The sequence below is a fragment of the Notolabrus celidotus genome, chromosome 10 (genome assembly GCF_009762535.1).
Source record: "Notolabrus celidotus isolate fNotCel1 chromosome 10, fNotCel1.pri, whole genome shotgun sequence".
NCBI lineage: Eukaryota > Metazoa > Chordata > Actinopteri > Labriformes > Labridae > Notolabrus > Notolabrus celidotus.
In genome coordinates this window covers 24,761,028-24,784,187 of record NC_048281.1, presented here as the reverse complement: position 1 = coordinate 24,784,187, position 23,160 = coordinate 24,761,028, and the positions used below count along the sequence as shown (strand labels likewise).

The 23,160-nt window shown below is 40.7% G+C and overlaps 1 protein-coding gene across 3 annotated transcripts in view; it reads left to right on the top strand.

Moving 5' to 3' along the window:
- LOC117820107 (cytoplasmic protein NCK2-like) overlaps window positions 1-22,849 on the top strand; it is a 60,712-nt gene extending 37,863 nt beyond the window's left edge. For all 3 annotated transcript variants that reach the window (XM_034693772.1, XM_034693773.1, XM_034693771.1), the window contains 3 exons: window positions 5,300-5,541; window positions 16,582-17,348; window positions 20,626-22,849. In XM_034693772.1, coding sequence (XP_034549663.1) covers window positions 5,316-5,541; window positions 16,582-17,348; window positions 20,626-20,820 — 1,188 coding nt within the window. In that variant the 5' untranslated portion in view covers window positions 5,300-5,315 and the 3' untranslated portion in view covers window positions 20,821-22,849. The remainder of the gene's footprint in view (window positions 1-5,299; window positions 5,542-16,581; window positions 17,349-20,625) is intronic.
- Window positions 22,850-23,160: the final 311 nt, after the last annotated feature.

The following is a 23,160-nucleotide window of genomic DNA, read 5'->3' as shown; positions in this document are numbered from 1 at the left end:
TTTTATGCTTCACCATGTAGAGCTGGAAAATGAAAAAGAGACATTCTCCAACAAAACAAACACAGGCTTTTTATTCCATCAGGCACTATATTTCAATATCTCAAACACGGTGACAGTGATTCCCAGAAGTCCCCCTGCTGATCTTATCACATTTGCTCATCCATCCATCCACACCAGGAGGAGCAAATGCAATAAAAAGGAGGTAAAACAGGAGCCTTGTCTAATCCAGCCTGGGGCGGACAGAGGCCGCAGCACGTTCACATACCTCCTGTCTCCTGGAAGAGTTGACATCACCGTCCCTCATCTTGTCATAAACCTGCCAATCCCTCTCTTCTTACCCCGAGCTCTCAGAAGAATACCAGCTGCTGCGTTTTCTTCTCCTCCCGCATGTCAGGCTGACCTTCCACCATCTTCCTTCTGCTGCTGTAAAAGTTGTCATTTCCTGACAAACTTAACTTGGGGTGAACTTAACATAAACTCTCCGAAACCCCCTCCTCCCCCCTCCTCTCTCCTCTTCTGCTGTCCCTGTCCCAGCCTGTGAAGAAATCCAGTTTGACAGCTTTAGTGACGGCAAGCAGAGGCACACACAGAGTGCTGCTCTTTACTGTACAAACTGTTGCACTTGAATTTTTTACTGCAGCTTTTAGACACTCTCATGCAGCTTCTCTCTCTCACACACACACAGATTATTTAGCTTATGACTGTAACTATAAGAATGTATTCAGACATGGCTGCTCTCTCTGTGCTTGTGGCCTAATTGGGGTGGAATTAAATATCTTTGGTTGAAAACCAGCCAGCGGTGAGGAGTGCTTCCATTTGCATTTCATAAAATCTAGCTTCCGGAGAAGATATCAATCTTTCCAGCAGTAATGGAATCTTTTATTCGGTCTAATTTGAGCAGCTCAGAATGTAAATGACAATAATAGTACGTGCAGCATTGCTTACTACCATGTGTGTAGAAAACTCTGTATTGTTGTGCACATGTTGCATGAATCACCCATGTGTTCTCTCTTGATTGCATCTACCAGTACTTTTTTTCTTCCATTTAGCATGACTCATCAGGGTTTTTATTTGGCATCAGTGCTTGTATTTTTTTTTAAGCAATTATTTAATAATTTCTCTGCCTCTTAAAAATCAATTAATCAATGTTGATTTATATAGCACCAAATGATACCCTTAGACACTTTACATACAGAGCAGGTCTAGACCGTACTCTGTTATATTATTAACAAAGACCCAACATCAAGACAGGATAAGATCCAGTCCCATTTTACAGACAAGACTCAGTCTGATCTCATCTTAATCCACCATGAGCAGAGCACTTTGCCGCATTTAAGGCTGATTTATACTTCTGCGTTGAATCGACAGCGTAGCCTACGCCAAATGTCCACATAGCTCCCGTACCTACGCAGAGGCCTACGCACGTAGCTGACATGCACCTCCTCCAAAATGTAACTACGCCTGGAATGGACGCATGTAACAGTTGTAGATTAACATAACACGCTCACGCGACACGGACACATCAAAGCACAAGTATGTGGTGCTCCTGTCGGGGACAGTCCCTGCTGCGTAGGGGCGACGCAGAAGTATACATCAACCTTAAACAAGGAAAAACTTCCTTTGAACAGGCAGAAACCTCGAGCAGAACCACACTCATGTTAGACAGCCATCAGCCCCTACCGAGTTGTGGTTCAAAGGGATTTTTTATATAGTGTAATTGTGTTATAGATAATATTTTATTGCCAGATTGAGCTCCTGAAGGGTGCTGCTGCTATAAATCAAAGCCTATAAACGTCACACTGTCACTGATCGCCTCACATGAGATAAGATGAAACAGACAACTTCATTCGATAACAGCGGCTTAATAATTGCAGAAACAAAAAGCTATTCAGTCTGTGTTTTTATATTCACCTTTATCCGCAGTGGAGCCCCCTTTATCTTCTCTTTGAACCTTTCACTTGTTTTCCCTCCTTTATTTATTCTAGTCATCTTGTTTCCTGACGCTGTCTGTAAACTTGGCGGTGTGCTAAATATAAACTGGATTGCTCGGATGGTTCTCATACCATGAGACGCGTTTAAAGCAGACACAGAAGTTTCTCTCAAATGAAGATAAAAAAAACGGAATTAAACTCTCCTGATCCTTTCATGCATATCCCCAAATAGACAATCAGTTTTTTGTTGAGCTGTCTCCTGAGCAGATACGTGTAATCCCTCAGCAGTTAAGGTGGTCCTGCAAACCTCTGTCCAATCACCTCACCTAAGGCCCGGGGAAATAGAGCATGTAATCGCTCACTGTCTGTCTCAGGAACTAATAGGCAAGGCTTAACTCGGGTGTGTGCTTGTGAGTGTGTGTGTGTTAGAAAGAGAGAGCATGCAGAATGAACATGTTGATCCATTTTGTGTTTTTGTGCTGCCCTCTATCAAACAAACCCTTTTCAGAGAGGTGCCTGTTTAAAGACAGTGTTTCATTGCTGTGAAATTTATACTTTTCTTGTTTTCATTTATAGTCTTGCCTAATTACTTCTTCAGGGATGTGAGGCACAATTGTAATAATTAAAAAGAAAGGAATTACAAGCTGTTTTTATAATTAATTTGTTTATTATTATACATTTTTTTATTTATTTTTTCCCCATCACTGTGCAGCAGACAACACATTGTGACCATATACTGTATAAATAATGGACGTAGTCTCTGTGACATCACCCATCTTTCCAGAGCGCTGTTTTGAAGCCAATTTTCGGCGGCAGCCATATTGGAAATGCTGAACTCAACCAGTGAGAGTGTGACGTAAAGAGGCGGAGTTTGAGCCTCTTCGCCAACAGCTATGTGTTCATGTCCGGGAGTCAAGTCAGTCATGTCCTTATTTGGGCAAAAAGTCGTAATCTAATATCTTCTGAACCGTTGCGTTAGAAAAAAGTTCACCCCCCCGTACAGTGTGTGCTGATAGAAAAATTAGCTAAGTAGAGCCACGCCGTTTTTTGAACCAGGCTGTAAACATGTTTATTAATGCTGCGAAGATCGTCTTTTTTGAATTGGTGTGTATGTGGTTTCCAGTGTTTCTGCAGTCAGCCTCAAGCAGATTCTCGATGAATTGCAGTTTATAACACTTCTGCATGGGCTTCATATTTTGAGACCGGAGGTTGCCGATTGATTGTGACACAGAATATTCTCCTAAACCCCTGAATCCACAAAACTTCAGCTGGGCCTGGGCAACAGAGGGGGCCATGCCCTCCTCCAGACCCAAGAGCAAAAGTCCACATGACCCCAAGTGTGTGGAATATCCCCAAACAAACCAGACAAAAAACAAACAGGACTAACAAAACAAAAGCTAGGTGTACAGCTACAGCAGGAAACAACCAGCAGACAAACGCAAGAACAGACATTTTCAATTTATTGATTATCTCTCCAACACAAAACATCTGGGATAGAAAATGATGTCATAAACATCAAACTTTTAGTACATAAGGTCCATATTTTGTCAAGCTTTTCTCTTGTTTTGTAATATAAGTTGTCGAGTGGGAAATCACTTGTTAACTCTGCCCTCCACTGAGACAATGAATGGGGGGAGGGTCCTTCCAACTTAAAGCAATACATTTTTGGCGGCAATAAAAGCAAGATTACAGAATTTCCTTTAAAGACAGTTCTCCAAGCTAAAGTTACCAAGTAGACAGAGACGTGGAGATGGGGGCAGATTGATTTTCAGGATCAATGATATAATGGAACATTTTTTCTCTCAGAGGGGGGTAAGTTTAGAGTAAGACCATATCATATGAATGTAGGACCCCTTTTGTCTTTTGCATCTCCAGCACAAAAATTACATTTCTGAATGAGTTGCATTCAGTTTTACAGGAGAATAATAGGAATAATCTTAAACTGTAAGTGCAAATGAAAACAATAATAGTAAGAATTGTTTGATTGATTAAGTCATGTTGCAAACAAAAATGTGGGATGCTTGTTGTTCCCAGCTCCCTTAAAAAGAAGGATATTCTGCTTCTCTTGAACATCGATGACAGAAAATAAAGAATCTTAAAGTCCTTGAGTGTTAGTTGCACATAAGGACCAAATTGAAAATGACTAATTGGACTCTGGGAGATTTTGATGAGCATGTCCTTAGGTTCAGGTTACTTTATTTGTTCCTGTAGGTACATTTGTTTGCACCCAGTGAGATATCAGATCATGACATACAGAGATACAAAACAGATGTAACATGAAAGAACACATAAGGGTGAAAGTAAACTACTTTTAAGTGCTAAACATACTAAAATATCCTAAAACTAATATGACAATAAAAATGATAAAATCAATAAGCATGATGAAATGATAAAAGTGCTCAAGGTTCCATTTATAAGGCATATCAGAAAACAATCAACCAATAAAGATATTAAAAATCACTCGAATAAATAACTTCAGTTTGTGCCAGTGTAAGAAGGTTTGGACTGAAGACTTAAAATTAGAATTTTGAGTCTGTATGTGCAAAATTTAAAATAGAGGTCGCTATCCAAGGTAACTGTCAAGTGATCATGGGTATCTTTTTGACATTATTTAGACTATTTATAAATAACATGCACACTCATCGATAATGAAAATATTTCCTGCAGTTTGGATGTGACCGCTCGTCTTTTATAATCCACAGAGGGGTTATTTTGTGATCCTCAATTTTAGGATTCTTAATCCAAGGATTTGTGGATTTTATTGCCGGTTAAGGCACTGAATACCTCCGCCAATTTCAAAGTCATATTGAGCGGGGTTATGTAACGTAGCCTTGCGATTGACTGCCAACCTGTCCGCGGCGTATCCTCTCTAATGCCCTGTGTGTGCTCGGATAAGCGGTTTAAGAGCGGTGTGCATGGATGGGTTATGGATTATTTTGTAATGACCCATCACTTGTCAGAGGAAAAACTCAGATTTACACCTAACCTTTAAATTGCCCTACAGATTAGGACTCACAGCACATCGACAGATGAGTTAACTCTGAATCAATCCAAAGTCACTTATGAATCAAAGGACACTGTTGATAATAGTTGTTTTCCTCTTTTTAAAATGTAAATCACCAAAAGGATCAGTTAGTTTCTCATTAACAGTCAGTATTAATACATTTTTAATTCCTGATTAATTATTTCAAGCACCCGTGACAATCTCATCTGCTCCTTAGCAGCTGTCTGAAAACGTGGCGGTGTTTACAACCATGTCCCCTGTTTTGATTCTTCCTCTTATTGTTTCTTCGATTAAGATCACTCTGCTGCATGTTTCTTTGTGAGTGTGTAAAGTACGCTAACCCCAGTCCTCTTCTTCTCCACAGGAGGACTCCATGAAAGATGACAGAGGAGGTGATTGTTGTAGCCAAGTGGGACTACACGGCCCAGCAGGACCAGGAACTTGACATCCGAAAAAACGAGCGTCTCTACCTCCTGGACGACACAAAGACCTGGTGGCGCGTTCGCAACACCGCCAACCAGACGGGGTATGTGCCGTCGAACTACGTGGAACGTAAGAACAGCCTGAAGAAAGGCTCGCTGGTGAAGAACATCAAGGACACACTGGGTAAGAAGGATTTTAGCTTCACTGTTTATAAGTTGAAGGTTGTTTATGTGTACAGGATGATTGTCAGTAAAAGTGGAAAGTCTCTGCACTCCTCTCTCAGCACTTCCTGCTCTTGTAGAGAGATACGTTGTGGTCACAAACAGTGGTCAGTGTGTTTGCATGTGTTAGCCTCAGTTGTCTCAGAAGTGAAATGATTGGCTCACTGTGTCTCTGGCCGAGCTGGGAGCTGTCACTGAGCACTCCAGGGATCCTGTTGAGTTGGCTGTAGCTCTCAGCTGTCAGCAGACTGTCTCACAGTCGCAGGTCATGACTGGAATACATAAGACTGTGTATGAAGACATAACTGCAAACCCGTGAGTGGAACTGAACGTGGATATGTGCATGTGCAAACCCTTACAGACTGAGCTACTGCGGCCCCAATGGAGTCATTTTGTTTTTGTTGTTTTCAGTTTACAGTCCTCTCAGTAATGTCTGCAGCATGCAGGAAGGACTCACAGCTGGTGCTCTGTGTTAGAATTGGGTGACTGTGTAAAAAATGGACCCTCCAGCAGTACCACACTACCTCCTGAGTACTTCTGCATAGTCACATCAATGCAAAATTGGTGAATAATCCACAAAGGTCTGCTTTCATTCCAGCTTCAAACAAACTCACTGTATTGGCTGGGATATTAAAAGGGCACATTTTAGTCATTCATAGGTATCATTTGATTTACGTCTCACTAACCCTACATTTGTCAAGCACTACTTTCTTATGTTTCTACTGCCAATTATTTATTTATTGGCATTTTCACCTTTATTGATAGCACAGCTGAGGGGAGACAGGACTAGAGAGTGAGGGAAGACATGCAGCAAATGGTCAAGGCTGGGAGTCGAACCAGCGACCTCTGCGATGAGAACTATAGCCTCCGTATATGGGGCATGCTAACACAGGACTTCCACTAGATCCGTGTCCAGTCATTCTCCGATCCACTACGGTCCGGCTCCATGCTCTCTCATCCGTCAACAACCACTGGTTGCGTTTTCGGAAAGCAGCACAGAGCAGGACTACCGGACATCTGAAGTCATGTGGCCGAGGTTTTCCCACGGCAATCACTGAATCAAGGATTCTCCTCCTCCTCTCCTAGCCCATGTTGTCTTTATCAGACTCTGAAAACCTCTGACTTGATGACTCCAAAATTAAATTAAATTAAAAAATTTTGTTAGTTAAAAATGATTGATGCGTCGTGCTCCGGCGTCCAGCAAAAATAGAAGTCTTGCGTATCCAGCAGGTCGAAACGCAACGGAGTTGATCCAGTGGGGGTTAACAGATTTACTTGAATAGAAACCTATCAGATCCGGTGCCGTGATGGATCGGAGATGGACCGGACACGGACTTGGTGGAATTTGGCCTTTAGACGGGGACGCGGGCCCCCACCACTATCATTTTGTAACAGGGATGTAATTTTTCTGGATTTATCTAGAATAGATTTTTGGACGTGCAGAGGTGATCCACATGAATCATGATAGCCACAAAGAACCCGTATTGAAATAAGGAGTCAATAAGCTGTTTAATAAAAAAGGAGAATCCCAGAACATACAGTCTTTAACACCGGACCGTCCCTCTTATTTCTAGTAAGTATCAATGCTAATGTTGGTGATGAACTCGACCTGTTGCTTTCAAATTGACAGCATCCAGCCATGTTAGCTGTTTGTGTTTATCTGCTGAGCTTTGTATAGTGCGATACGACGTTAGCTAACGGCACACTGAACGACGTTGTGCTAATTAAATATAATTCTTTATCGCTTAGTGCGTACTAACCTAAAAGGTCCTCTCTCTCTCTCTCTCTCTCTCTCTCTCTCTCTCTCTCTCTCTCTCTCTTTCTATCTCTCTCTCTCTCTCTCTCTCTCTCTCTCTCTCTCTCTCTCTCTCTCTTTCTATCTCTCTCTCTATCTCTCTCTCTCTTTCTTACTCTCACGTCAAGTTATACAAGACTACAAAACTCTACGAAGATACTTGTATGCAGCCTACAGTTTCAGAGACTCTTAAGTTCTGAAATATTTCTGAAACAGAGGCTAATAGATTAATATGAATGATGAGAACAGATGCCATGTGCACATTTAAAGTGACTTAAAGAAGAAATAATTTCATGTTGCCTTAGGCTAAATTTCATTGGAAATATTTCATAAAATACATGAAAATTACATAAATAATACAATTTCTGAGTTTATCTCTGTGTGTAACGTGGGGTAAGAATTCCTGCTTTTTTCATGCTTGTGTAAATACTCCTACATCAAACACATCTTTGTGACTAAGTAAACCAGGTCCAGCACGGTCTTTCAGGGAAAACAAAGATCACAAATTAGCATACATCTGGATACACTTGCATGTTGTCTGAACCATGACGTAAGCGCTGAGTGATGAAAACTGGTTCTGATGCACATTTCTCAGGTCAAAGGCAATATTTCCACACACTAAAGCATTCAGCGGTTATTCAGGTTAGCTTGCACATAAAGTGTATGACTCACACTGCTCCTTCAAGTGAATGTGTCTTTAACGTTTTCCGGGCAGGATAAAAAGGCACCAGTTATGGATGTGTGCTAAATAAAGATGTGTTGATAAGTCAAATCAATAATGTGGAATTCAGCTATGATTTTTACACACACATTTCCAGGAGTGGATGCTGAACGTAGCACCACACTGTTTCTAAAAAGTGAATTTCAGTCTCTTTTTGTCAGGAGGGTAAGTTACAAAGGACTGAAAGAAGATAGCAACATGTGGTAGAAACTGTAACAATACAGAATGATAATTAGGTGCATTTGTCATAGGAATTGTAACATTGTGTCCCTGAAAGCAGCCATATTTCAGAGTTGGTCCAATGATATGAAGAGATATGGTCTATTACACCGATTCCTCTCGGCTCTGTGAATACCAGCCCTCAGGGGGAAACTCTGGGGCTTTATGTGGGCCAACGTGGCACAGCCTGCCACTGTCACCCTCACCACCATTCATTGTGTGCACAGACAACACGCCCTCCCCCCCTTCACTCCCCTCATCTTCTATATTGTTGCCTTCAGCCCCTTTTTCTGTCGCTGTGTGTCTCTGCTCTGCTATGATCAGTGGATTGATTAGTGGAGAAATGAGCAGCCTAATGGTTGTGCTGGAATGACGGATTACCTCGCGGTCTGCTACATTATGGCCTAGTTCCATTTTAGCGTTAGTAGTTTGCTTCCAGTCTGCAGCTCTTCAGCGTTAAAAGCCCGAGCAAATCCAATAGGTGAGAACATTTTCAAGATAAGGTGATGAGCAATAGGTGAGGTCAGAGGCTAATGGAAACTTACTCACACACTTGAATAGAGAACCTCATTGGCTGAGAGCATGATTACCTCATCCTGTCTGTAGTATCTGGGTCTCATACTCTCTTTTGCAGGTCTTCAGCAAGCCTGCAAAGTGACTATAGAGCTTGCAGATAGTCTGTTATTACTGTTCTCTCCAGCTTTTCCTCCTCGTTTGCTTTGCTTGAATGTGGTTGTGTCATCGACATCCATTTAGGCAGAATTGAATTGTAAATGACTGCATGCTGCTTTGTGCCCCAGTTTCCTCTCATAGGAAATAAAAACATTGAAATGGATGAAAGAACGCAGGAAAGGTCCCTCTCGTTGCTGAAACTGGGCCAGATCTAACCAGCAAACAGGAAAGTTCGATTTCAGTCCACCTGAGGTTTTTTTTTCTTCTACATGAGAGCTCTACAATCATCAGTGTGTGGGAGAGTGCGAGGCATTTAACAGCACCCTGTTCTGTCCCAGAGTGGAAAAATACAGAGCTGCTGTCACTTTTACCCAGAACTTTCAATTCAAGTTAGTTATTTTAAGTGCTATGTAAAATATCTCAGACTTTCAGCCCACATAAAGGATGAACTGTGCAGCTTTGTAGAGAAGAATATGCAGCTCATATAGCCTGGTTTAGCCATAAGAGATTACATCTGTGTAATTCCACCAAAATCCTGTCTCTAGATGGTCTTTCCACAGCCTGGCAGGTATCAGGGGTAAAGATTTTAATCATTTGTCCGCATGAAATATGATTGGTATTTTGGGTTAAGCTAAAGGGATTTGTAAGGGTTTTCTGAGGTTCTAGTGGTCTGAAGCCAAAACTGAGTAAACAGGCTCAATCCTCAATTTGCCTCCAACATGTAGCCTTTTTTTTTTTTACCATGGTTATTACCTTAAAGTTGTCACTAGAGCTGGGCGATATTGAAAAAGATGTTATCACAATAAAATGTTTCATATCAGTCGATATCGATAATTATCACGCTAAACATTAAATCATTATTTCATTTAAGTTAAAGGTCAGATTTTTGCTCCTGAGTGAAAGTTGAAGACAGTTTGTTAGTTTGTATCTGGATTTAGTTTTCTGATAAACGTTTTGAATCAGGAAGCAGGTTTTTAATGTAAGATGAGATTTTTTGTAAAGTTTTAGTTTGTAGATTCTTATTTTTCAGGTTGAGATAATTTGCATCATTTGATTTAAATTTACAACAAACGTCTTTAAGTCCGCCTACCTCTCAACCTGCGACATGATTGGCTGTTCAATGTCTTCTTCTTCTGCTGTCTAATGTTGAGTGGCAACCAGCGGTTAAAGCACATTAGCGCCCTGTCCAGTGGTTGGGGGGTGTAACCACAGGTTTAAATATATTGCATTTTTATCGAACATTTTTCATATTTATATTGAGAAAAATGATATCTGGATAATTATCGTTATGGATTTATCACCGAGCCCTAGTTGTCACGATACCAGAGTTTTGGATTTTTATAGCATAATAGTAAAAATTAGAAAACATCAATTCTGTTTCAATGCCTCAGCATTAAAAAATTATCTCTTGGGCATCCAAGTAGGTTTTATTACATGTTAATAAAGCATGTTTTCCTTTGATTATCATAAATGATTCAGATTAAGTGTTATGGGATGTTTTTCTGCTCTTTTCTAATATTCTTATTAAACACATTTTACAGTCATTGTCATCGACCAGCTCACAGGTCGGATCTGATACAGGAAACACAAAGAGACCAGGTGAAGTTGCTCTCTCTCTCTCTCTCTCTCTCTCTCTCTCTCTCTCTCTCTCTCTCTCTCTCTCTCTCTCTCTCTCTCTCTCTCTCTCTCTCTCTCTCTCTCTCTCCTCTGCTCTCTGTGCGTTAACAATAGACACCACTGTGTGCATCTTTACGAGGCCCTTAACGGTTATCACAAAACGTCAGTACTTGCCGACCTGTGGAGGAGAAGAGTTAGGAGTGTCATGGCTGTGGGGGAGGGCAGAGCAGAGACACACACAGCAGACGTGCGACTTCAGCTGCAAACAGACCAAATCCGGTACCTTTCAGAGGTGTGGACGTGTTTATAGGTTCTTAAGACAACAGGACAATAAGTCCTTATTCCTCTGTGTGGTCACTTTGTGTCTGTTAACTTTTGACTTTATCTGTACGTAAGCCACCCATTTCTGCTGTCTCTTGTTCTGTCCCTCCCCCTCTCTCTTTGCTTGCAGCTGTTTTTGATTAAAACATGAGTGTAGATGTATTTCTTTCCAAAAACTTTGGTATTAGTCGATAATATTGAATTTAGAAGCAACAGAGTTTTTATAATTTCCAAAATAGGGCAAAAACTGACATTGCAATATGTTTTTTCTTTCTGCTGTATTTATTATGATATGGAACATTTTAGGAAATTAAATCCTACAAATATGGTGTGTTTTTTATGTACACATATATACAATTATAAATTAACAATTATTTCCTTTTTTTATATTCATATAATTTGTGACTTAAAATCTATTTCCCTTTAACATAACAAAACTTGTCACTTATATTTACCATACTTGGCTCAGCCTTTTACCAGCAGGTCTGGCACTAGGCTTGCAGGATATGAAAAAATATGTGATTATAGCATTGTTTAATATTGTGATATATTGATAAAAAAGCTTAAGAGTGCACATTAGCTAAAATAACTCACTGTTTCTTGTTCAACCTGCTATTCTTCATATTTTAAACATTACATGTGTTTGCAACATGTTTCTCCTGATCCCCAGACACATCCAGAAGGCCATTTTTATGAAACTTAAGTATCACCAATTAATCTGAGGTCAGCTGACAGCTTTCTGAACTTTAATTTGACAGCCATAAAATGGCATGAAAGCATGGTCATAATACCCAGGCCTTCATCTAACATGTAAAATGTACATGCTGAGTGAGTACACATTCAATAATTTCCTAATTTATTGCAATAGATTAAGATTTGTTATTGCTCATATTGCAATATTGATGTATTTGTGATTTATTAAGCAGCCTTATTTCAAAGCATGTGGAATTAAAAAAGTATTGATCCTTCAAAGATTTCAACCACCTTAAGCCAGCTGATGCGTCAATCTGTCTTAACACTCAAGGACGTACCGACTTAACCAAACAACTACAGGGCAGAATGCATTGAAGTTCTGAGCCGACAGATCTCAGTCCCCATTTCAACTGTAAACTATTTATAAGGCAAAAACACAAACATTGTCAACATAACATCTTACTGTTTGAGAATAACTGTTGATTCTGCCGCTGTTACAGACACATCAATTGCTTTCTGTTGTCCTCAAAGCCTGGGTTACTACCACAAAAAGAAACAGCACTCATAATCCCAGTGTTGGGCTGAAAACCCTAAACTCTGTCCTATGATGAGGGCAGAGCTAAACATCCGGTGGTGAAGATTTTGTTGCTTTGACATGAATACTTATAGGTTGTGTAATCTCTTTTTTCTTACTCTGTTTTCTCTCGTCTACTTCTGTGTAACTCTGCCTTGAATCTAGGCCATGGCTGCATACTTTGGTCAGATACTCTGTTTTGGGGTGGTAATTTCAGAGCGGCACAGAAACACCAGCACACCAGCAGAAGTGCCCACAACGCTGTGGGCTACAGCAGCGTAGGCTCTGCTTCAATTCAAGCCACAAGTATGAATCAGGCCTCAGCCTCCTCCATTAATATTTCCGTCTGCGAGGTAGAGTCACAGCTTTCTCAGAATGTTTAGCCATTTCTGCATCCTTAAATCAAGCCCTTTATTTCCCCCTGTATGATACCTGGTGGTGTAATGGCAAAGAGTGAGTTTGGCTTGCCTGGAACCAGTCTGAAAGTAGATAAGATTGTTCTGTCGCCATTATTCTTGAAAAAAGAGGTATTTTACTTTTATGTTCCTGATAATGGCTCATAATGTATGCTCTTAAATGCTGTATGTGCATACCCAGTCTTCAAAGAAAGAACAGATCACTACTTTTATTCTAATTTTGATACCTTACATGCTAATAAATTAAACCCTGCAGCCAGGGCGGAAAATTAACACCCAGCAAGCGCCAATGGCGGGTAAAAAATTAGTTTGGCTTGTAAAACAAAAACACATACCCACCAGTGGCCGATTGAACATTTTGTATTGCATGTGAGGTTCTGTTTTCATACTTTCGCCCATTTCTGCCGACTGTCAGGCTGTTTTGACCCTCGCGGTGCGCTGTACTTGTGTTGTGATTTGGTTCGTCAGGAAGAGCGTTCTAAATCTATTCATTCCCTTTGCTTAAAGAAGTACTTCGGGAAGAGCCGTTTCGAGGAAGATGTGGCGACACATTTCCCGGTGTGAAGCTGTCACAAACAAAAAGGATAAACAAAGAGGCAGGAGACGATCAAGAAGAGGAACAGACAGTCTGTGGAGTTCATTTCATTTAGACTCAATCCCAGTTGATGGTTTTTTATTCTTTTCCCTTGCCCTGCGGGTTAAACGGAACATTCCTTGTTAAAGCTGTGAGACAGACATTTGGCTCACTCAGTCAATGTAAAAGGTTGCACTTTTGAATATTTCTAATACATGATGATGCAACAGTCACCTTGAAATGAAGTATAACCTAAACAATTACAGTTGTGCTCATAAGTTTACATATCCTGGCAGAATTTATGATTTCTTGGGTATTTCATGTTGTCATTATGATAGAAAAAGAGTAAACACAGTTGTTTGAAAATAAATGGCTTCACTCAACCACTAACCATGAGTGAAAAAAAAGTTTTTCTCTTATCATTCATTTTCTCTGAAAAATGACCCAAAAAAAATCACAAATTCTGCCAGGGTATGTAAACTTATGAGCACAACTGAATCAATAATCAAATTTTATCTGAACATAACTGTATTCTTTAAGTGATGCTTAAGTTGGATTTTCATAATAAAAACATAGTAATTATTTTGAATCAAATAAGGCATGATTTTTTTTATTTGGCTGGTGAAAAATATTTTTGGATGGTACTTTTTTGGAGGTCACTAGCCAACGGCAGATAAGGTAAAAAGTTAATTTTACACCCTGCCTGCAGCACAAAGACACAGAAAGGCTGCTGGGGTTACTTAAAGGGCCACCAGCCTTTAAGTACTCACATTGCTAATGCTTCGTTTTTCTTTATTGGTTCTTACACACACGTATCTTATTACTGTATTGTGAAGACTTACTTAGTACAGTACCCTCCCCTGAAAGCCTTACAGCAAAGCAGTATGCTGCAACATCCCGTCATTGATGCTTTCATCAAACTCCCTTCCCTCCGAGTTCCAGTCCTCTGGGCTCAAAAATCTCATCTCCTTCCTCATGATGAAGAGGTAGGTGAAGGTTGGGAGTGAATGTGTGGGAGGAGGGAATATAGCCTGCTGCTGCTCTAACCGGCAGGCCAGTGCCTTGAAGTGGAAATGAGTGAAGAAGAAAAGTGTGTGTGTGCGTGCGTGTGTGTGTGTGTGTGTGTGTGTGTGTGTGTGTGTGTGTGTGTATGCGTGTGTCTGAAAGTGTTTTGCTTAACTTAAGGGAGTGTGTCTCGCTGTTATCGACAGGCCTACTTCAGGTGATCCCTCAGGAAGGGTAAAACAGACAGAGTCAACCCTTGTCTTTGTCTTTAAGTCAATAAAGCTTCCCGTCACTCACAGATCCACACACAACTATCAGATATATGTAGCATACACACTGCTATCCATAAACATGATCTGCTTGTTATTCCTGTCTCATCCTTCTTCTTTGCGTTTTTGTCAGCTGTGGCCTCTGATATGCTCGGTCTACTGCGCGTGTGAGAAACAGCTGCCAAGGGACCCCTCGTCGTCTTTCACAGCTTCTCCTCCTCTTCCTCCTCCCCCTCTTCCTCTCCTCTCTGCCAACAAGTTTCATGCTACTCTGCGTGAACCCAGCAATTTCCCAAACAATGTAAATGTTCTATTCAGCGGTGACATTTCTGTGGCATTTCAGCAGGCTCTTAGGAGATGGGGAAAAGTGGGTGATTAGCTGTCAAGAAACTCACTTCAGTCATTAATGGCACACATGAGATACGCTGACATCAGCCGCAACTGTCAAGTAAACATTTTAAATGCATCTTTATTATTTAACTCAACTTGCAAGAGTAGACCTCCTTGGTTATGTTCAGCTTGAGAGACTTCATAAAGTTAAAGCCTGGAGTGTGCAAACATATGTTTAAAGACGTCTTTGAAAGTACGTGAGTGAAAAAGTCAGAGACAGGTGAGACGGGAGCTGGCTTTGTTCTTGAGTTGCCTGTCATTATCAAGCCCACAGTGCCTGCTCCACTTTTCATTCCCTGTCTGCACCAACTATTTCCGGCCTTTTGATGAGCATAGATGCGTATATGCTGTGCGGATAGCATCGATATAATATCAAGCAGAAGACGGACTTTCTTTCATTGGCTTTGAGTAAAAGGACGTGGTGCTCAGCGCAGGTGGATGCGCACACCTCTTTGTTGTTTCTATTTCAGGAGTATCGATCCGTGCTTCCCCACAGAGGTTTCTAAGAGCAAATCCTCTTTCCTTTATTTTTCTAAAGTACTTTTTGTGCTTCCGAGGGCCCACGAGTGCAATTATTAGTTTCCTGCTGACCTAACCTCCCTCTTCTCCCTGTGGAGTTCAGGCCACTTCCTGCTTTCTATAAACTGCCTTCAATCCTCACGGCTCCCACCACTGCTCCAGTGCTGACACAACAGCTTTTGGCTCATGAAGCTTAAGTTCAAAGCTATTATCATCATTTTAATAATAATGTCACAGATACGATTACTTATAAAAGCCTGAGATAAACCTTCTGTTTCAAGACTTTGTTAATCCCCCTAACTCTGTGGAGATTTTTAGCATCCTTCAGCTGATTGATTTGGATTGTACTGCTCAATTAGTCAATCAATCAATCAATCAATCAATCAATCAATCTTTATTTATCCACCATGTTCCAAATTATTATGCATGTTGTATTTTTGTCAATATTTTAAAAACTATGTTAACAGTTTGTCAAGAAGTCAGATAGTGAATATATTTCTTCAGCTGTGTGGTTAAAATTAGCTTTTCAAAGTACGTTAGCTGTATTTTAAAATAAATGCAGAATCTGCAGAAATTAGTGTGCCAAATTATTATGCAAGTTGGTGTTAAGAAAAATAAAACTGTTAATGTCTTTGAAACATTTCAAATCTTAAGTGTTTCTCAAATGTCCAATATAACCTCCTTTTCTTTCAGTGAGGGTCAGAGGTCACTGGTAAACTGATTTAGTTTCTGATGACTTCTCTGCTGACACTGTGAGCTGTACCTTGTATGGCTTTCCAAAGAGGCTCTTTTGAGCTGTATTTCTTGCCATTACTGTAAATTATGTCTTTTATTATTGACCACAAGTTCTCAGTCGGGTTGAGATTCGGTGAGCGGGCAGGCCAGTTCATGAGGCGATCCTCTTTTGTATTTTCCTCCATGCAGGAAAAGACATTCAGCTAAAGGGAAAAAGATGCTAGTGTTCATGCATGAGCACAATGCACCGTCACATGCCTCACGTTATTCCCAGGACAGGACGGCATCTCAGGGCTTTAAAGAGGATCGCCTCTTCAATCAGTCTGGTTCTGCTTGTGGTTTCTTCCTGTTTAATTTCTACTGTTCCCTTATGTGGTTCTCTTTTCTTGGCACTAAATAAAAGATGTACAATGTTTGCAGACAAGAAAAAAAGTAAGGTTTCTATGAGTCACCACCGTCCTATCTTTCTTTTCATGCTGCAGGTTTAGGAAAAACCAAGAGGAAGACGAGTGCCCGAGATGCTTCCCCCACGCCGAGCTCAGACACAGAGTATCCCTCCAACGGCAGCGGAGGAGGGGGAGGAGGAGCCGCTGAGAGAATCTACGACCTCAACATCCCCGCTGTGGTCAAGTTCGCCTACACAGCGGAGAGGGAGGATGAGCTGACCCTGGTCAAGGCCTCGAAGGTCACCGTGATGGAGAAATGTAGTGATGGATGGTGGCGGGGCAGCCAGGCGGGTCGTGTGGGTTGGTTCCCCTCAAACTACGTGCAGGAGGATGTGGGAGGAGCAGATGAAACAGGGGAGGGGGATTCCTCTCTGGGCTACACGGGAGGCTCTCAAGGGACTTTGTTAGCTAACGGGCGTGCAGGCGGTGGCGGAGTGCTCCACCTGGTGCAAACTCTCTACCCCTTCAGCTCCGTGACGGAGGAGGAGCTGAACTTTGAGAAGGGCGAGGTGATGGAGGTGGTGGAGAAGCCTGAGAACGACCCTGAGTGGTGGAGGTGTAAGAACTCTCGTGGAATGGTGGGCCTGGTACCTAAAAACTATGTGGTGGTGCTGGATGAGCGGCCCGCCCTCCCCTCCTCTACGTCGAGCTCCCCGCAGAACCGTTCCGTGGTTCCAGCCCGCTCAGGGAAGTTCGCCGGGAGGGACTGGTACTACGGCGACGTCACTAGACACCAGGCCGAGGGTATCCTCAACGAGAGGGGCGAGGAGGGCGACTTCCTCATACGAGACAGCGAATCATCAGTGAGTCCATGCAGTGAAATCACGACAGAGCTGCTTTGGGAAGGAATAAAAGAGTCTTGATTGTTTGGTAGTTCAAACTTCAGAAGGGAGCTTGTTTGTTGAATACACAAAATTCAAAAAGGGATAAAGAGACGTCTCTATTCACCCGACTGCTTTTTCTAGGTGAATTATCGACCCCGGTCAATGCATATTAAACAGGTCAAGTGACGACACTTCTAGTACTGCACAAACAGACTCATTCAGGATGGAGCTTCAACGATGCTCACATTTTAGTCAAGTATTATTTCAAAGTAAGCAATGTGAATCAGCCTGCATGACTGGCATTTTGTGTCGTCATGAGAACTACAAGAATGTTGTTTGTTGATAGTAAAGAATATGACTCATTTATCAAGCCTCACATTCCTACTAACTCCAAAGTTTCAGAGTAAACTTTCAAAGCAGCTTTAAAGGTGCAGTGTGTGGTAATAAGCAGCATTTAGTGCAGCAGACTTACAATATAACATCACCAGAGGTGGGTACAGATAATCAGAAATGTATCTTCATTAACTGTTAATCCATTTACAAAGATGTCAACTTCAATCAATTAATCAATCAGACTTTATTTATAAAGCTCTTCTCATACAATGACATTGTAACACAAAGTGCTGTACATAAAAACAACTTAAAATAGAATAAATTAAGAAAATGATCCCACCCCAAGCCCAACCCCAAACCCACCCCACAATCCTAAGGTTAAGAATACAATAAATGCAACAATAGTAATAAAAACATTACAAATAAAATAAATAAAGAAAAAAGAAGTTGCTGAACGAACTGAGGAAACGCTCTCATGTAATCTTAAAGAGGAAACACTGGAGGTAAAATAAGATGTTAAAACTCAACACAGGAAATTAAAATCACCAAAATAAAATACATTTATCAAATCATAAAACTCTATAATATTAAACCATTAAAAGAACATAAGATGCTATACTTTAAATAAATAAATAATTACATAAATAAATAAAGTAGAATAAAAGTGACTAAAATTTGAACTAGATTAAAAATAAATAGAACTGTTAAGAATAAAACTCATTTAAAAGCGAGACTAAAAAGGTAGGTCTTTAGTTTGCTTTTGAAAATATTTATTTAATATATAATATATATTTATTTTTCAAAGACAGTTAACATCGCCCCTTGCAAAGGAAAGAGTCCCCACAATCCAAGTCCCGTAAAAGTTTTAATCAAAGCACATTATACCCATAAAGATCCACTGGTCACGTCAAATCTATAAAGGTCGTAGACTCTTGCTCAAGATGTCTGCAATCCATTTTTACCATGAAAGAGCAGGGTTTGGATCCTTCCGCTTACTAAGTTAAACACATTTAGTGTGGGATGGTGGCTTCATTGTGAGTCAGCGGCACACTGATGCCATGTAGTGGCAAGAAGTATTAACAGCCTTCACAAATTCTCTCCTCTCCATGACCAGACTTACATGATGCAGATGTGTCAGCAGCATGAAAATGACAGCCTCAAAGAAAAACGGTTTCAACGGCCATCAAGGTTTCCAAAAAAAAAATTCAAATTAACACGTTAGTAAAATGCCGAAAAATTAACAATTAACAGCTCAACAGACATTTTGAGATGATAGAGACGTAACAAATGGACGATCATACTTATCACGCACCACAGTAGCTTCTTGTCCTTGAAAGGCCACCGTAGCTTCACCGGCTGGAGAGGTGAGCAGGGGAGGGTTCTAATATAGAATGTGACAGCTACATATCAGTGTATGTTCCCATTTCTGCGCACTGTACCTTTTAAATTTATCACAAGTATTTACAATGTAGGCTCTGAACAAGAGGAGCCTATAAGACACAAGAATATGAAGCATTTTCAGGAGAGTGATGTATATGGCAGATGTATATGTAAGTCATAAGATTACATTTTACAAACGCATACGTTTTGGGGTTAATATAATTTATTTGAAAGCTAAGCAAGTCCACAAGCATACAAGTGACCAGACTACCCGTTAAGGTGCATTTTGACCAAGAGTTCCAGGGTCTTTTAGCCCCCAGAACTACTTTCCCCAGAACAAAAATGTTCCTCTGCCTCCATTGTTGTCTGCGTTTCATCAGCGAACTGAAGTACCGGGTAGATTGTGCAAATCAGGCCAGTGACATATGGAGAAAAAAATGATATTAAATAAACTTTATAAAAAACTAAACTAGTATGCATTCCCAGGAACTCCCTCTGTGTTTCAACAACTGTGCTAACTCCACAAACACCATTACGTTCAACCGAAAGTCCCAGAACCTTTGAAAAGTACTGCCCCAGAAGCAGGGGCTTTTCAGGGGGGAGATTATCTACCCCTGAACTAAATTTAGACCCTAGTTCCTCCGGTCGAAATGCAGGTAGTTCAGGGGTAAAGTCCCTAGTTCCGGGGTAAAGTCGAAAAACGCCTTTACATTTTAATGTATCAGTTAGGATGATTTATAGATGATTGGCTGAAATTGAAGCAAGAAGGAAGGGAAGTTGAACAGGGAGGAAAATATGCAGCTGTTACAGCCAATAATGTATATCAAAGAAACCAATGAGATCAAATTAAGTGCTACCATGACAGGACGGTGCAGTGCAGTTGCATGCAAATTGAGTGCAAATGGAATCCAACTAATATCAGTGCAGTATGTTATCGACTAATCAAATGTATGTGCATGATATATAAGAAACCTGCAGCTGAATATATCAGGGAAAGACAGTCATTCAAGAAAGTGCTCCCCTCTGTAACCCTGAGGGTCGTAATCCTCTTAATGAAGGTCTCTGTTGTTTCCTTTGAACACATAGAAGTGATGTTTACATTAATGAATTCATATTTTTTCAGCCCTTCTTGGCAAATTTTACAAATTTAGGAATAGTCCACCTGTTGATCACTGGAATAATGCGTAGAGTATGACAGGACTGTGTGCTTCATGCCTGGGTATCCTTGTGCACAAGATAGATGAACAGTAACCAGCATATTACCAAACATCACATGAGCACAGCTACAGGTTTAAAGACCACAGGGAACTTTTAAGAGCTCCCTATATCTTTCAGAATTTGAAATTGTTGAGTTAGAGGAAGAATTCTTTGGCTGTTCTTTGCAGTAGTTTGATTAAAGCAGCCCAGGTTTTCAAAAGTGAGGGAACACTGCCACCTGCTGGACTGAAGCAGTCTGTTTTTAAATGTCACAGTATGTGTTTCCCTTCTGTTTCTAACATATTGCAATCGTATTAATAACTGTCCCTCTCTTTCTTATTTCCAGCCCAATGATTTCTCCGTGTCTCTGAAAGCTGTCGGTAAGAATAAGCACTTTAAAGTGCAGCAGACGGAGGGAGTGTACTGTATCGGCCAGCGCAGGTTCAACTCCATGGACGAACTCGTGGAGCACTACAAGAAAGCCCCCATCTTCACCAGCGAACACGGAGAGAAGCTGTACCTGGTCAAAGCACTGCTGTGATTCACACATGCTCACACCTACACTGGATCTCACACACACACACAAGCACACACTCTTCATGGTACACACATGATACTAACGCCACTCCCTGACTGTCTTAACTCAAGCCTTAGCTCTAGACCTTTGTGGTCGCTGTGGCGTCCGTGCTACATCCAGATCTTCATTCACTATAAGTTTTAATTGTCGCCATTCAGTGGCGATCAGGTGACACTTATTTTAGCTCTACAAATGAGCAGCAAACCCCAAAACGGCGAGCACTGTGTGAGGAAAACCGACAGCCACGTCCTCAGAGAATAATAAGCTTCCGTCTCTTGGATTTGTGACATTTGTGTTGACCATGCAGCTGCTAACAGAACGCCTAAGGCCTTTTTGGGGGTGTCGAGCTCTATTTCAGATGTCATGCATTATGTCCATTTACTACCACACACATTTTAGGTTACACCATCGCTCTTAATCCACACAGGAGGACAGAGAGGACTCTGACCTCTGGGGGACCTTCCTCTTGATGTGTTCTGTCAAGTTGCCCGACATAGTTTTATTTTTGTTTCTTAATTTGAAAAGCTTGTTTCTGAGTTTTTCTTTTGTCTTGTTTTAAAGCTTATTTAAATTCCTGAATCATTGCTCTTTCATACAGTGACTTCACAAAGTGACCAGAATCACTCTCTTGCCTTTTTCTCCTTATTTTCATCATTCCTCTACATGATTTCTCTTCTCATTTGTGTCTTCTTAACTTCTCCTCTTGTTTCCGCCTCCACAGACTCAGCCATCAGTAGTGACTTTGTTATTGAAAATCTGGATACAATACTTCTTGTACTACATCTAAATAACGAGAGGATACATTAATGCAATAGGGAAGACCTCTGATTTCCTGTAGAGTTTGAATGTTTATCAATGTAACCAAATGTGCCACCCTGTACCCATACTACTGGCTCCAGGTCTGCACTGCACTCACTATACTTGGCATTCATTTGTAGCTCTATGCTCATGCTTTATATTGTGTCACATTGAACATGGTCCTGTTCTGTTCTCCAGTATGTGTCTGTAGCTACAGTATATGAGAATACTGACTGAAGAATAATAAAAAACCTTTTTGGTAACACTTTTTGAGTAACTACACTTGATCTGCTCGATTTAATCTGAATGATAAAAAATAGTAATACCTCTTGATGTAGTAGCTGTCAGAGATGAGAATATCTTTGTGAATCTTGTAAAGTAAAAACAATTCGGAGCAAACATGTCGTTATACACAAAAATGTTGTGATTAACTGAGACCCAAATATTAAAAACTGACAATGAAAGGTTCGCTTAAGATCTACACTCTCAAATTGCAAATCATTTGAAAACACTCGTTGCCGATGTAAGAAAACCAGACCTACGATAGACACGCCGTTAATTGGTAGCTAAAGCCCGCCCCCTTATAGTGATTGTCCAATCATATCTCAGCAACTATTATCATAGAGGGCAGGAGCCTCAAGCCAGGAGAGTGTTAGCATGCTGTGCTGACTAGCAAATTACAGTAACATCCTGTTACGTCTGAGTACCATCTAGCTACGCCAAGATGTCCGTTGTTATCTTCCTCAGATTGGAAATTAAAAGGTTCTGAGTCGTAAAGTTATCCTTGTTTTCGTTTAAACTGAAAGTTTTGTGGGAGAACAAGTAGGGGCGGGGCTTAATGAGCTCAATTGGTAATAACTGCCCTCTTTCACTGTCAGGAAACCAAATATTCAGTCGTCTGGTTAAAACAAAAAACTTAAGCTCTACCAAACATTGACCTTGTCAGTTTTCTTTTGCTGTGTGCATTTGTTTACCAATGGAAGTGTTGTTGATCACGGGGTCCTCAGCTTTTATATGATATGTCTGAATGTTATTGAGCATTGTTATTTAATTCTTGTCTCCACTGTATGTATATATTCAAAATAAGATGAGGTGCATATAAGAATCGTTAGGATCAAACTATGGTACTGTATCACCGACAACGTGATGAGAATTGAAATACTTTTGTTCAATAAAAACTTTTGAAGAATACTAAGATGACATGCTGAAATGTGTGGTTGGCTGCTGTCTTCCTTTATTGTTCTTTTAATAACTCATGGAGAAATATTAAGGGAAATCATTCCTAGAACTTGGCCTGTCAGGCTGTCAGAGTGGGCTCTGATGAAGCAATGCTACCTGAATTTAAATCAACTCAGTGTTTACATTATGCTCATTTGAAGGATGCTTTCTCCTCTGTGTTTTCCATTTTAATCCAGATATACAAACACATGTAAAGCAATCAGGAGAGCTGTGTCACTCAAGGACCCTAGGACATGAGGACTGGAGGAGCCACTGATTGATCCATCA